Source organism: Oncorhynchus mykiss, chromosome 9 (genome assembly GCF_057628025.1).
Source record: "Oncorhynchus mykiss isolate SJ-2025 chromosome 9, ASM5762802v1, whole genome shotgun sequence".
Lineage (NCBI taxonomy): Eukaryota > Metazoa > Chordata > Actinopteri > Salmoniformes > Salmonidae > Oncorhynchus > Oncorhynchus mykiss.
The window spans coordinates 40,315,045-40,330,475 of NC_143030.1; the positions used below are offsets into that span (position 1 = coordinate 40,315,045).

The window sequence follows — 15,431 nt, forward strand, 5'->3', positions numbered from 1 at the left end:
CAACAAGGGGAATGCAGGTCAGGCTATGTCCAGTCACTTTGGGTAGTGTTTCATGTGAGACACTCAAATCAAACATATTATTTTACATAAGTCCCACATTGGTCTACTTAGAAACATCTCAAGTCAGAATCTCAAGTCGAAACACTTCTCGATGTTCATGATGTCGTTGATGGCTGTTCAATTCTGGAAATCCAACATTTTCCCCTTCAAATCCTCATGAGAATGATGTTCAATAGACAGGATATTGTAAACATGTATTAAGAGATTCCATATGTGTGAGAGCTGTCTGTTTATCTCTTTCCAGTGTTGGGAATATGGAATATCACTCTGCCGGGAACTGGCTTTCCAGTATGAAACCTTATATGACTACCAGAGCCTGAGCTGGATACGGGTGAGTCTGTCTGACAACCCAGCACTGTCTTCTCTCCCTCGCTCTCTCGCTCTCTCCTTTATCCCCCAGTGACTACTCATCATCACGAAGATGGAAAGTAAGTAGAATGGAATTGAATATAAATTCCTCACAATGTGGAAATGTATTCACATTGCAACAGACTGATGAATTACCAAAAACCTTATGAGCCCTATGATCAAGGGAACCTCATTGATGTGGGTTGCTGATAAAAGCTCAAGATGCTCTCTTAGAGTTGAATCAAGTATTTTTGTATTTTATAGAAAATGGAGGCTGCGTACTATGACAACATCATAGAACAGCAGAGGATTGAACCAGAGTTCTTTAGGATGGGCTTCTATGGCAGGAAGTTTCCTTTTTTCCTCAGGGTGAGATGAACACACAATCTTTTATCTAAATTATATTGAACTGGTTTTACGTATCAGTTGGATGACAACCCTTCTCTCTCCAGAATAAGGAGTTTGTTTGCCGGGGATATAACTATGAACGACTGGAGGACTTTCAGCAAAGGATGCTGGGAGAATTCCCACATGCCATTGCCATGCAGCACCCCAACCAACCAGATGACGCCCTCCTACAAAGTGATGTTCAGTGTATCCTAACCATGGTCAATGTGTTGTGTGTTGTGTCTGTCAACTCAACTGTCAGTATATTTGGGTGTGTTTTCCTTAACACCTGGCCTCAGACCTGCAGATCTATGCGGTTACCCCAGTGTCAGACATCACTGACGTGCCTCAGCTGGAGCGCGTACCCGAGAGGATCAAGAGCTTCTACCGCATTAACAATGTCACTCGCTTTCACTATGACAGACCCTTCCACAAGGGACCCAAGGACAGGGAGAATGAGTTCAGGGTATGTGTGTGTGTGGAAGGAATTAGAATAGAATGTAACTAAAATTGTCTGTTGATACAAGCTGTGTATAATTACTATACAGAAGTGTTTTGTGTGTGTCTTCAGAGCCTGTGGATCGAGAGAACCACCCTGATTCTGTCTCGTCCTCTCCCTGGCATCTCCCGCTGGGCTGAGGTGGAGAGGAGAGAACTGGTGAGGAGCACTGGCGTCATAAACTGTCATCTCACACTGTGACATCAGACGCCTCAGGGAAATGATGCAAGCGAGTGCATGATTTGTGTCGAATCAAAATCTAAGTTTATTGGTCGCGTACACCAGTGTAGGCTGGTGACTTAAAAGGAGGATGGGAGACCCACGGTATAGGAGCGGACCGTACGGAGTCGACAAAGTGTGTTTCTAAAATCGGCGAATACTAATTATTTTTAACTAAAGCATTTAATAAAGACATTTTATAGTACAATATTATAGGGAATGGGAATGAGAGGGCTACTTGCAGTGTTGGGAAGGGATCAAGAGCAGTGATTGAATGAGGGTATGAGGCATGAGTTGAGGTGTTCAGAGGCTCGACTTCAGTGCAGAACAGGGGTTGAGATGTTCATAGGCTTCAGTGCAGGACAGGCTCATCATGGATGGATGGTGTTGAAGAGGTCAACTCTTCCACTGAGGACAGGACTTGACTGGGAAGACAAAAAACAATAACACGACACACTACACAGTTAGACAATAGAGCTAAGAATGAGTTAGTCCAAGCAAGGAGTAAAATCATTTACGTGTGTAATAATGTGATAGTTTTTGTGTACAGTAATGAGAGACAATTGACAGGTTTGCTCACAATGCTTGGAGAGGAAACAATGGAACAATGTCAGTGGATGAATCAAGCCCTGATCATCCATGTACCTGACGATAACTGACATCTGCGAGCAGACTGTGGTGGGGAATTTTTTTCCCCACTGGGGCCTGGAGTTTTTCCTTGTCTGGTAATACATATGTCCCACATGGGTCTACTTAGAAACATCTCATGTCAAAATCAACATATACTTAGTATTACTTTCTTTGCTTTCTCCCTGGCATATTACATCATTTACTTTCTCCCTGGCATACTACGTCATTTGCTTTCTCCCTGGCATATTACGTCATTTGCTTTCTCTCGCTAATTTTGTCATGAAACCTTGTCATCAAAGTCGGGCATTTTCTGGATTTATGGTTCTTTCAAGACAACTAGGAACTCAAAAAAAGCTGAATCATAACGTCAGTGATCTTCAGGTCAGCGCTATAGAAAGAGGCCCAAGTTCCCAACTTGGAATTCGGAGTTGGATGTATTTTCTCAGTTTTCAGAGACCCAGTTGTGGCAGAAGTCATGCTGGATTGACAGCATGGCCTATGTATTCAACCTTTTCTGGCACATGGTGTTGCGTGTGAATGTTTATACTTTTAAGCTTGGAAAAGAGACCCTTAAACCCAGACTTGGACCACACACCCTTTTCACCAAATAGCAGGCAGGGGAAGCAAGAAAGGGATTGCTTTGCAACGCCTGCAGCTGATTCCTTCCAATCCACTCATTGTGTAATTTGTGATTTCCAACTTGTTGTGTAATGTTTATGTGCAATGGCCGATGAGCACCGATATGTTTTATCTATAATTTGATTGAAAAGATTGAAAAGGATTTGCCAGTACATTGTAGACGTGATTCATGATGATGACTGCTTGTCTAGCTTGCTAGCTAAGATTTTGAAAGTATGATGTTGACATGATCTGTCCAATCAAAGCTATGGTTGATATAATATGACAATATTTGACATCATTTTTTCTGTGGCTAATGACCTTTCTTGGATGGGCACTTCTAATTGAACTCTATGGCAACACCCAAGGGGGCTTGAACTTTCTAGCTCTCCCTGTAGATTTTGCGGTGACGTAGTGTCACCATGGGTGACAGAACGCTGAGCCAATCACGCTGCAACTAGAAGATTGCCAGCCCCTACGCTCTGTATTTTACGCTGGCTGCCCCTCCACCACAGAGAGCACTGAGCTAAGCTGAAACACCAACATTTTGGAGCTGCCTTACTCAAGAAAGCAAAAAAGAGACCATGTTTGTATGCAGATTTATTAACTCAACCAATTTTGTTTGCAATCCGATATGTAACATGTATTAATGCCGAAATAACATGCAAAAAAGTATTATTAGAATATTTGTTTAGCTCAACAGGTGGAGCTCAAAACATTTGATGCAGTGCCTTACTATTCATGGATGATGCAATGGAAGCAATCAAATCATTTTGAATTGATTTTTGACATCCCGGAGAAGACAGTAGAAACTTCTATATGCTCAGCAAGTAAAGCATCATAACTTGGGCCTCCCGAGTGGCAAGCGGTCTAAGGCACTGCTTCTCAGTGCTAGAGGTGTCACTATAGATCTGGGTTCGATCCCGGGCTGTATCACAACTGGCCATGATTGGGAGCCCCATAGGACTGCGCACAATTGGCCCAGCTTCGTCCGGGTTAGGCGAGGGTTTGGCCGGGGGGGCTTTACAAGTAGGCCGTCATTGTAAATCAGAATTAGTTCTTAACTGACTTGACTAGTTAAATAAAGGTGAAATTAAATAAAAAATTACCTCTGCAAGCTCCTTATAGTTCAGTTAGCTGAACGTTCCTTCCCATCGTGCCCCTAAGTAAAAGCCAACTCTTAAACTGCTTGTGATCCTGTTCTTCTTAACTTCTCATTGTGTCGCATAGTTTGAATACACAGACGTTTGTCCATTTACATGATCGATGCAGCTTTTTCCAAGAAGCTTGAATCAAAAATCGACTATAATTGTTGTTAGCATTATCTAGCCATTCTGGTGCAGAAAACTGCACTCTGGTACATACTGCACTCTGGTATATATTATGTACATATTCTTTATCCCCTTACACTTGTGTCTATAAGGTAGTAGTTTTGGAATTGTTTGCAGTAATAACCAACAAGTAATCTAGCTTTGTCAGAACTAGAAGCACAAGCATTTCGCTACACTTGTTTTTAATTATTATTATTTTTTTTAATATATTTTTTTTATAAATAAAACATATCACATTTACATAAGTATTCAGACCCTTTACTCTGTACTTTGTTGAAGCACCTTTGGCAGCGATTACAGCCTCGAGTCTTCTTGGGTATGTTGCCACAAGCTTGACTCACCTGTATTTGGGTAGTTTCTCCCATTCTTCTCTGCAGATCCTCTCAAACTCTGTCAGGTTGGAAGTGGTGAATGTTGCTCCACAGCTATTTTCAGGTCTCTCCAGAGACGTTTGAAGAGTTTCAAGTCCGGGCTCTGGCTGGGCCACTCAAGGACATTTAGAGACTTATCCCAAAGCAACTCCTGCGTTGTCTTGGCTGTGTGCTTAGGGTTGTTGTCCTATTGGACGATAAACCTTCGCCCCCAGTCTGAGGTCCTGAGCGCTCTGGAGCAGGTTTTCATCAAGGATCTCTCTGTACTTTGCTCCGTTCATCTTTCCCTTGATCCTGACTAATCTTGCAGTCCCTGCCGCTGAAAAACATCCCCACAGCATGATGCTGCCACCACCATGCTTCACCTTAGAGATGGTGCAAGGTTTCCTCCAGACGTGATGCTTGGCATTCAGGCCAACCAGAGAATGTTGTTTTTCATTGTCTGAGTCCTTTAGGTGCCTTTTTGGAAAACTCCTAGCAGGCTGTCGTGCGTTTTACTGAGGAGTGGCTCCCGTCTAGCCACTCTACCATGAAGGTCTGATTGGTGGAGTGCTGCAGAGATGGTTGTCCTTCTGGAACATTCTCCCATCTCCACAGAGGAGCTCTGTCAGAGTGACCATCGGGTTCTTGGTCACCTCCCTGACCAAGGCCCTTCTCTCCTGATTGCTCAGTTTGGCCGGGCGGACAGCTCTAGGAAGAGTGTTGGCGCTTCCAAACTTCTTCCATTTAAGAATGATGGAGGCCACTGTGTTGGGCAACTTCAATGCTGCAGACATTTTTTGTTACCCTTCCCCAGATCTGTGCCTCGACACAATCCCGTCTCGGAGCTCTACAGACAATTCCTCAAGGGTTATCAATGGAAACAGGATGCACCTGAGCTCAATTTCGAGTCTCGTTGCGAAGGGTCTGAATAATTATGTAAATAAGGTATTTCTGTTTTTTTATTTTTAATACATTTGCAAATACATTGTTTTGGCTTCGTCATTATGCGGTATTGTGCGTAGATTATTATTTTTTATTTAATACATTTTAGAATAAGGCTGTAACGTAACAATGTGGAAAAAGTGAAGGTGTCTGAATACTTTCTGACGGTACTGTGTGTGTGTGTGTGTGTGTGCGTGCGTGTGTGTGTGTGTGTGTGTGCAGTTGGAGGTGAGCCCTCTGGAGAATGCCATCTACGTGGTGGAGAATAAGACCCAGGAGCTGCGGACCCTGATTAGCCAGTACCAGAACAGACAGCACCATGGCAACATTAACCCCCTCAGCATGCTGCTCAACGGGGTCATAGACGCTGCCGTCAATGGGGGCATTGCCAGATACCAGGAGGTACTAAGGGAAGGGAGGGAGATGGGGGTTGGTTGGTCGGTGGATTTGAATGGATACTTTGGTAACTAACTTCCAGAACATATATTGTTATCTGCCATGTAATGCATTCATATCCTATATTCCTCCTCCACAGGCGTTCTTTGAAAAGGACTACATGAACAGCCACACAGAGGACACAGAGAAGATCACTCAGCTCAAAGACTTGATGCAGGAACAGGTCAGACAAAGCTCTTAACTCGTCACTGGCCAGTGGTCCACACAGTGTATATGGGTATAGAAGACAGAAACCATATCTTTCCTACGTGTCGTTTCATTGTCACAGGTTCACATCCTTGGAGTGGGGCTGGCCGTCCATGAGAAGTTGGTGCACCCAGAAATGCGTCCCCTGCACAAAAAGCTGATAGATCAGTTCCACATGATGAGGACTGGTTTACATCAGGTGAGTGGTTCTACATACTCTTCTGTTTGTGTGTCCTAATGAGTTGGTGTGTGTGTGTGTGTGTGCAGTCAGAGTGATTATTCAGAGCAGTGTTTATATGTGGCCCAGCAGGGGTTGCCAGCAGCCAGCACTGGAGTCAACAATCCCAGAGGCATCCTGACCACTCACAGCCACATGAGCCCAGAAAGTGTCCGTCTGATTCACAGACACAGGTCAGTCACATATTGTATAAGATTTAACTTGCAAAAAAGAGATGCTACAGTAATCTGTGAGATTAGAATATGATTCTCTCTCTGCAGCCCTATGAACCTGCAGGGTTCTATCCGTCAGTCCTCCTCCTCTCTCTCTTCTCACACCTCCAGCGAGGCAGGAGGAAACCTGGTCATCCTGACAGACGGCCTATTGGGAGAGCACCCTGAGGACACGGCTCACATGGAGGTGGGTGGAATGAATACACACACATGCAGGTTTTGTATGTTTTGAAGATATGTGAATGAACATATGTATTATTTTACAGCCAAGCCCCTCCTCCTCCAGTCTGAGCTCCATTCGGTCCACCTCCTCCCAGGTTATTAACTCTGCCCCATCTAGTGCCAGAGGTGAGTGTCACCTGCACCAGGCAGTAAATACTTCCAACTCATCATTATCATGTTCTTGGCCAGTTGTACATTTAACATTCTCAACAATGTACAGTACCAGTCAAAAGTTTCTTTATTTTTTACTATTTTCTACATTGTAGAATAAAAGTAAAGACATTACAGCTATGAAATAGCAAACATGGAATCATGTAGTAAACAAAAAAGTGTTAAACAAATCAAAATATATTTTTGATTTTAGGTAGCCACCCTTTGAAAAAGCCTGTTGAAAAACAAATGATTGTCCCACTAAGCGCAAACCTGATTGGATGGTATATCACTGCAGAATACCATTGTAGCCATACTGGTTAAGTGTGCCTTGAATTCTAAATAAATCACAGTGCCACCAGCAAAGCACCATCACACCACCTCCTCCATGCTTCATGGTGGGAACCACACATGCAGAGATCATCAGTTCACCTACTTTGCTTCTCATAAAGACAAAAATCTCAAATTTGTACTCAAACCAAAGGACAGATTTCAACCAGTCTGATATCCATTGCTCATATTTTTTGGCCCAAGCAAGTCTCTTCTTATTATTGGTATCCTTTAGTAGTGGTTTCTTTGCAGCAATTCGAACATGAAGGCATGATTCACGCAGTCTCCTCTGAACAGTTGATGATGAGATGTGTCTGTTACTTGAACTCTGTGAAGCATTTATTTAGGCTGCAATCTGAGCTGCAGTTATCTTTAATGAACTTATCCTCTGTAGCAGAGGTAACTCTGTCTTCCTTTCCTGTGGTGGTTCTCATGAGAGCCAGTTTCATCATAGAGCTTGATGGTTTTTGCGATTGCACTTGAAAAAACTTTCGAAGTTCATGTCTTAAAGTAATGATGGACTGTTGTTTCTCTGTGCTTATTTGAGCCGTTTTTACCATAATATGGACTTGATCTTTTACCAAATAGGGCTATCTTCTGTATACCACCCCTACCTTGTCACAACACAACTGATTGGCTCAAACACATTAAGAAGGATATGTTAATTGAACTGCATTCCAGGTGACGACTACCTTATGAAGCTGGTTGAGAGAATGCCAAGTGTGTGCAAAGCTGTCATCAAGGCAAAGGGTGGCTACTTTGAAGAATCTCAAATATAACATATATATTTTGTTTTGTTTAACACTTTTTTGGTAAATACCATGTGTGTTATTTCATAGGTTTGATGTCTTCACTAACAAATAAAGAAAACCCTGCAATGAGGTGTGTCCAATCTTTTGACTGGTCCTATATATTTTACCTGACATGTTGTGCTGAGAAACAGCAGTATTAGCAAGCTTAGATACTGTAGAACATCAGATCAAATATCTCTGATAATGGTTTTCATGCTTTGCTTTAATTATTTCTGGCAAACAGGGATCCCTAACAGATCTGTAAGCATCCATTTTAAACTTATGTTCATGGTTGTGATATGAGCCTATTTTACTGTTAGTCAGTGTACTTCCAATGTATGAATGGGGGAAAAGTCTGTCCTCTCCTCGACTCCTCCGTGAGCTGGGAACCGATAAATGGTCACCATATGTAGGAGAGTCAATTTGTTAATTGGCGAACCGAGGAGTTTGCTCCTCTCCTTGAAAGCCTCCTTTGGCCTTGGATACGCAAATGTATCCTATTCGAAAGAGATGTGAAATCTGCCAAACCCCCTTTTGAATCATCTCATGTTTTATCGGAGGAGAAAAGCATTCGCACGTTAACATAATGCTACTTATATTTTTATCTACTATAAAATGTCTGGCACAACTAGCAACATTTATTTTTACCACTTTACACATGTTTCGCGATTCCTCATCTGTAAACGTAATTTGCCTGTTGACGGGTTAGTGGAGAAGGAGAATCTCATTTCATACAAGAGCATTTGTTTCCAGGCTTCCTCTCCTTTCCTCCTCACATCAATTATCTTTGACCTTTTTTTTTTTAAAAGGAGGGAAGGAGAGGATGAAGAAGAGAACCTGAAGAATTTAGCAAATCCAATTGAGATTCTCCCAATGGGTCTCTGATGTCTGTCTGACCTGTCCTCTCCCCCCTTCCTCCCCCAGGCTCTCCGTCCCTGCCGGATAAAGCCAAACACAACCGGGAGGTGATGATGCTGCTGCCGCCTCACCAGAGAGTCAACAACACCATGTACTACACCATGACTGAGAACGGACAGGTGCTGACATTACAGACCAAACTATGTTAAAATAGCACTGAAGTGAACTGATGACATTGCTGCGTTAGTTAAGGAGAAGACGACAGCTAGTTCACTGAGCGTGAGAAAAGAAGGCTGGCCAAAGCAGAAATAGGCTGGTACTGAGCCCCCAGAACACACTGTTTGTTCTTGTCCTTTTCAGTTATCTTTAGATTCTGGTGTCTCTCTGTTTGCAGAGCAACCATCAGCAACGTGCCTTACTCCAGCAAGTGAACCCCTGTAAGCCGTGTGTTGACCCTCCCACGAGCTTGCCAGAGAAAGGTGAGTATACTGTATGCCTGTCTTAAAATTGGTAAATGCTGGTGTTCTCTAGTGTTCATGAGAAATGACCTAAGTAGGACAGAACTTAGTCCTAGCTCTGTAGTGAGCCTGTGGTTTGCTGGTGTTCCCCCAGTGTTCCCTAGTGGCCCGAGCAGCTGGAGTCTAGATGGCGAGGGCAGGGAGACATTGCCCTACATCCAGGGACCTACAGGGGGCATCATCATGCCCCCTGTCCCACCCAGGTCCTTCCCACCAGGTACCACCAATTTATATACACCTTATCTATGGGTAAGAGTCCCTTGGCTGTCATGTCCACTAGACAGGAGGTTTTGGAAGTTTATTCTGATATGACTGTTTTCACCTCTGCTTTAGGCCACTTCCTGATGCACTTTGATGCGTTCCACCACCAGAACAGTGACCCACCCCCGGCACTGCCTGTTCGCTCTCTCAGAAAGGTAACAGACCGTTCAACATACTGTACCGGTACATCTTCTTTACTTGGTCAACAGATGCCAACCCATTTCTTATCTTCCTCTTTCTCTCTCTCTCCATCCCTCCAGTCTCCTCTCCACCCCATACCTGGCTCCCCCACTAGTCCTCAGTCAGCCCTGGGGGGCAGTAATTCCACCCTCTCGGGCAGTGCCAGCAGCGGGGTCTCCTCTCTGAGTGAGAGTAACTTTGGGGCCCAGTACCCCGATGCCCAAACTGTGCGGAATGACGCCATGGAGCCCTTACCCAGCCACCTGTGGACCCCTGATGAGTACCTGGCCTCTCCCTATCTGCACATCCACTACAGTGGGCCAGAACCAGAGTCCCTCGACCATGTCCGACCCTTTCACTACCGTAACCCTGTCTCACACCTCCCCCAATCCCAAACTCACTTCCACCCCCACTCTCACCACCAACCGGCCATCCTTGACGGCCACCCTCATCCCCACGGGCCCACCCACCACCAGGTACCCCTCCACGGCCCACACCACATTCCTTACCGGCGCCCTCAGCCCCCAGCTGTGCCCCCCAAGCCCTACCTGAGGGAAGGGTGCATCCCTGAGGAGGACCTGAGCTCCCTGGTGCCCCAGCCCATCCCCCTTCCTCGGAGGATCTTCCACTCCCCCCATAGCCACAGAGAGGAGCTAGCCAAGGCTGCCTGGGAGCAGTGCATCAGCGAGGAGCACGAGGAGACACCATGAGGAGACTACAGGGCTGGGCCTCTTGGTACATCTTACTAGTCTAAAGTGGCTCCCTTCCTGTTGTCTCCTTACCATCATCTGAATTGATGTGAAAGAACATGGGCTGGTGAATCATGCAAATACATTGTAGGCATTAACAATATTGCTGTCATCCATCCCATGTTTTTATATCAGAGCAGATGAAGGGGAGAGGAAGCCACTTTAGACTATTGAGTTACACCTTCACTCTCCCCAGTGTATTCAGTCTGATTCTGAATGGATGAAGCAGCATCATAGGAATTAATAAGGGAATAGTATCTGTTGGACAATATGACCGATAATAATCACTTTGTTTAAATAGATGTTGACTGTACACTGTTGTACAACTAGTCTGTGAGCATGTTTATTTTCATTTGAGAACATTATACAGCCGTTTTGTGAAACATGACGATCCTCATCAACATGATCAACCCATACGATCCCCAAATAGAATCCCCCCTCCCTTTTCCACAACGAAAGGCAACTGCACAAAGTTATACACTTAGTAAAGTCATGATGACTTTTCTGCTTTTAATACTCCATATATCTATCCTATTATTTTGATACACTTGCTACAGTATGTATGGGGTTTTCAAATGGACTTTTCATCCTCTGATTTACAAAACGCTGTATAGTGCTTCACCATATGACATTCTCCAATCTTCTGTTCTATTCTGCTACCTGCTTCTCATTGAAAGCAGGTCTGTTATTTGGACCTGGGTCACTCTTCTTGACCAAAGCCTCTAGGGACATATAAACCTCAGTTTAGGATTATCCCTCCATACAGTACGTATGGAAAACAATGTGAATGTATTCAAACAAGATGTGCTGTTTTGTATGACACAAGTGGCAGGTCTTCTTTTCTGTTCATGTGAAGTTGTCTTTATTACAGTCTTCTTGCCTTTTGTGTAACAGACTGAAATATCTCATGAGAGGAGCGTGAATGTGACCCAGACTGAAAGAGCTGATAAATCCTTGGGAGGACTATGAGGGAGGGGTGGGATTGTCCGGTGCCACAGAGAGCTCTGGAACAACAGCGAGTTCCCAATGTCAGTTGCACAGGTTGAGTTGGATTCCATAAGACTGGATTGTTCCTTGAAAGGAGATAGTGATGGAGAAAATGAACCATGGTGAAAACATCCTTAACCCTCAACTAGGAGTAAGATGAGAAGTAGCGAAGAATAATGCCTCAACAGTACCTCAACCACCTACTGGACTAACTATACTCGTAAAAACAATTATCACACCTTATCACACATCACTCTCTGCCTCTCTATGTTTCAAGACCATGTCAATTAACAAGTAATACATATGGACTGTGTGTAAAAGGACTAAAGGCAATGACATTGCTCCTGTCAGTTACCTGTTCTACTCACCGTCACCCCCCTCTGCCCACCGAATGGCAAATCCAAACTCCCTCAAACAGTGTTCTAAAACAACTACCTGCCTTAAGTGCACTGAAATGCAGTATCAGTCTCTCATTCTGACACCTCACTTGACTGTTTCTGTAAAGCTCATGAAATGACAGCTCTCATTTTTTCATCACGTTCTCTACGTTTTCCGAACAAACCTCATGATATCTATGTGTGGCATCTGTTTTGTCCTGCCTTGGTTTGTAGAGCTACAGTATACTTAGTTTTTGCCTGCAGTTTCTCTTCACTCTGATCTGCAATAGAGAGATGTTTGTGTGTACAGAGGAGGAGTATGAGAAGCTCAGACAGGACCATGAGGTTGACCTCCTTGGGCAATGAAAGTACAACAGACAGTGTTTGCTGAGATGTAATGTATAACCAACCAGTGGGTTGGAAAAAAAATTCCCCGTGTAGTTTTTTTGCAGGTGAATGCTTTGCTTTGTGTTCTTGCACATTAGGTTGTCCACTGATCAGACAACATCTATTTTTGTATGCAGGTACATCCAGTTGTGAGGACATAGTTCACCGATGTGATGCAGGATGCAGGGTATGTTTTGCAGACTGTGGAATTAGTATGGAAGAACAGAACTATGGATCAAATATAAGATGAAAGTCAGATGTATGGGGAGGCTGATGTTTGTGTGAAGAGGAGCGATACTCAGATCAAATATAGGTACAATAGAATTTTTCAATGTAAATTCTGTTACTGTACATACAGCGGTATTGTGAAATATTTTTGAAAATTATTGCAGACCCCCCTAAAATAATTTTATTGTTGTTTTGTGTAAATACATGTACTCCAGAAATCGATGTAATTGATGAATATCTATAATCGATGTTTAAAGAAGACAAATACATTAGACTGTGGTTGTCTGCATTGTTCTTGACTTCAAGTCTTCAACTATAAATACTTTATACACTTTTCAATGTGCTTTCTTGTACAGATGGTGTTAGCATGATCAAACAGTGTTTGGTTGTAAAGGTGGTTTTCCTACTCCCATAACTGCTGTGGTATGGATTCATTAACAATGCCAAACATTAAAGACAATCTTTTATCAGCTCTGTCTCTGTCATTTCCATCGCTTGCTGCTCTGTGGAAAATAGAACCGATGATTGGCAGTATGTTTGACTGGGAATGGAAATTGACAGTAGGTGACACCGTTACTTCCACATACACAAATCACTGTCAGTCAATCTTTATAAGAAGGACATTTGGTTGCAGACAAATGTGACAGTTCAATACACATATTTAGCTATTAAGAAAGACATTTGGTTGTGAAAAGTTTTTTCCCTTGTAAGGTTCAAAGGCATGACCTCTTGTAGGAACTTTGTATAGAAAGTTTTAAAAAGAAAATGAAGTGAAGATAATTCACCAAAAGCAAAGCTAAATTGACAGCTGCTTTAAATATATTTAAGTATAAAGAGTTTCGCAAACCAGACTGCACCATTTTCATTTATTTTATACAGATAGCCAGGGGCACACTTCAACAATCAGAATCATCATAATTTACAAAGTAAGCAATTGTTTAGTGAGTCCTCCAGATCAGAGGCAGTAGGGATGACCAGGGATGTTCTCTGTTCAGTGAGTCCTCCAGATCAGAGGCAGTAGGGATGTTCTATTGATAAGAATTAAGGTGTAACAAGTACTTTTGGGTGTCAGGGACAATTTATGGAGTAAAAAGTACTTTATTTTCTTTAGGAATGTGGCAGTAAAAGTTGTAAAAAATATCAGTCGTAAAGTACAGATACCCCAAAAAAACGACTTAAGTACAGTGAGGGGAAAAAAGTATTTGATCCCCTGCTGATTTTTTACGTTTTCCCACTGACAGAAATGATCTGTCTATAGTTTTAATGGTAGGTTTATTTGAACAGTGAGAGACATAACAACAACAAAAATCCAGAAAAACGCATGTCAAATGTTATAAATTTATTTGCATTTTAATAAGGGAAATAAGTATTTGACTCCCTCTCAATCAGAACGATTTCTGGCTCCCAGGTGTCTTCTATACAGGTAACAAACTGAGATTAGGAGCACACTATGATATGATATGGTACTGACATGTTGAATGCACCGAGCTGTCTGTTTTAACTTCTGGCACACAGCTCGGACATCCATGCATAACCCACAAGACATTCCACAAGAGGTCTCTTCACAGTCCCAAAGTCCAGAACAGACTATGGGAGGCTCACAGTACTAAATAGAGCCATGACTACATGGAACTCTATTCCAGATCAAGTAACTGATGCAAGCAGTAATATTAGATTTTAAAAATACACCTTATGGAACAGCGGGGACTGTGAAGCAACATAGGCACAGACACATACACACACTATAAAACATGCGCACTATACACGGATTGTGGACTGTAGATATGTGGTGGAGTAAGGTCCTGAGGGCACACAGTGTGTTGTGAAATCTGTGAATGTATTGTTATGTTTTTAAAATTGTATGAACTACCTTAATTTTGCTGGACCCCAGGAAGAGTAGCTGCTGCCTTGGCCAGAGGTCAGCATGTGGGTAAGTCAGAGCTCAGGCACGATAGATGAGTTTCCCACTAGTAATTACCAGTTGGAGTGACGTTCAAGTGGATTTTCCCCAGTGGTACTTGGTTAGGATCGTAGCATTACCTGCCACATATCTGGAAGACAGCAAGGGCAGGTGTGTAATGCTGCATTCGTAACCAAGTAGGAAGTGGACATTTACCACATACGACTGTGAATAATCGATTTGAACGGCGCTCCAACTGGTATTTACTAGTGGAAACTCGCCTATTATCCAGAGCTCCCACTCTCCTAAGGAAATTACCTTGATAACCGCATTTTCTGCACTTAAATGCAGCAAAACATGATTTATAAAAAGCTCTCCATTAATATGGTTGTTGAACACTATCATTTGTTTACAAACATGATAGCTGTAATCCTAATTTTAGTTGATGGTTTATGTAGCTTTTTGGCCATTAGCCAATCAGTGTTTCTCAACAAGTTCAAAGCACATGAATCATAGGAGGTTGGTGGGAACTTAATTGGGGAGGATGGACTTGTAGTAATGGCTAGGAGCGGGAAATATGGAATGGTATCACTACTGGTAAATTCCCACTTCTCTCCTGGTTACAAAAGGAGCATAAGTCAAATGATTACATATTTTAAACATATTTTAAACATAAACATTCCATGCATAGAATTTTTATTTATTTATTCTCTTTATATACATTTTAGATTAGTTTTTCAATATATAAATGCTGAGCATACACATTTTATTACTGGCAAAATAATTAATGAACCAAAATGATACCACCCCTTCTTCAAGAACAGAGTAGCGCCTGCGCAGTGTAAAGGTGCTCTAGCAAGTATGTGCATTGTTTCGGGAACACACTTTGACCCCTAGTGCATGATACTTGCTTGTTCCTGCTCCACCAAACTCAGCCAAAGACAGTGGTGCAAGTTAATGGTAATGTTAGACAATAAAAACAAATGTATTTGAAACAGTAATAAATATTCAGAG

The 15,431-nt window shown here is 42.8% G+C and overlaps 1 protein-coding gene across 5 annotated transcripts in view; it reads left to right on the forward strand.

Annotated features, from left to right (window-relative positions):
• The window catches only part of LOC110531948 (dedicator of cytokinesis protein 3), a 60,883-nt gene extending 47,896 nt beyond the window's left edge, over positions 1-12,987 (forward strand). For 2 of the 5 annotated variants that reach the window (XM_021615487.3, XM_021615490.3), the window contains exons 39-54: positions 305-391; positions 673-777; positions 861-1,002; positions 1,095-1,261; positions 1,367-1,453; positions 5,610-5,789; positions 5,923-6,006; positions 6,112-6,228; positions 6,319-6,440; positions 6,528-6,666; positions 6,746-6,827; positions 8,897-9,009; positions 9,225-9,309; positions 9,443-9,565; positions 9,682-9,764; positions 9,870-12,984. In XM_021615487.3, the coding sequence (XP_021471162.3) occupies positions 305-391; positions 673-777; positions 861-1,002; positions 1,095-1,261; positions 1,367-1,453; positions 5,610-5,789; positions 5,923-6,006; positions 6,112-6,228; positions 6,319-6,440; positions 6,528-6,666; positions 6,746-6,827; positions 8,897-9,009; positions 9,225-9,309; positions 9,443-9,565; positions 9,682-9,764; positions 9,870-10,499 (2,346 nt within the window). In that variant the 3' untranslated portion in view covers positions 10,500-12,984. Of the gene's footprint in view, positions 1-304; positions 392-672; positions 778-860; positions 1,003-1,094; positions 1,262-1,366; positions 1,454-5,609; positions 5,790-5,922; positions 6,007-6,111; positions 6,229-6,318; positions 6,441-6,527; positions 6,667-6,745; positions 6,828-8,896; positions 9,010-9,224; positions 9,310-9,442; positions 9,566-9,681; positions 9,765-9,869 lie in introns of all 5 variants that reach the window. The other 3 variants (XM_090184197.1, XM_090184196.1, XM_090184198.1) reach the window with 3 other exon arrangements.
• The last annotated feature ends 2,444 nt before the right edge of the window (positions 12,988-15,431 follow it).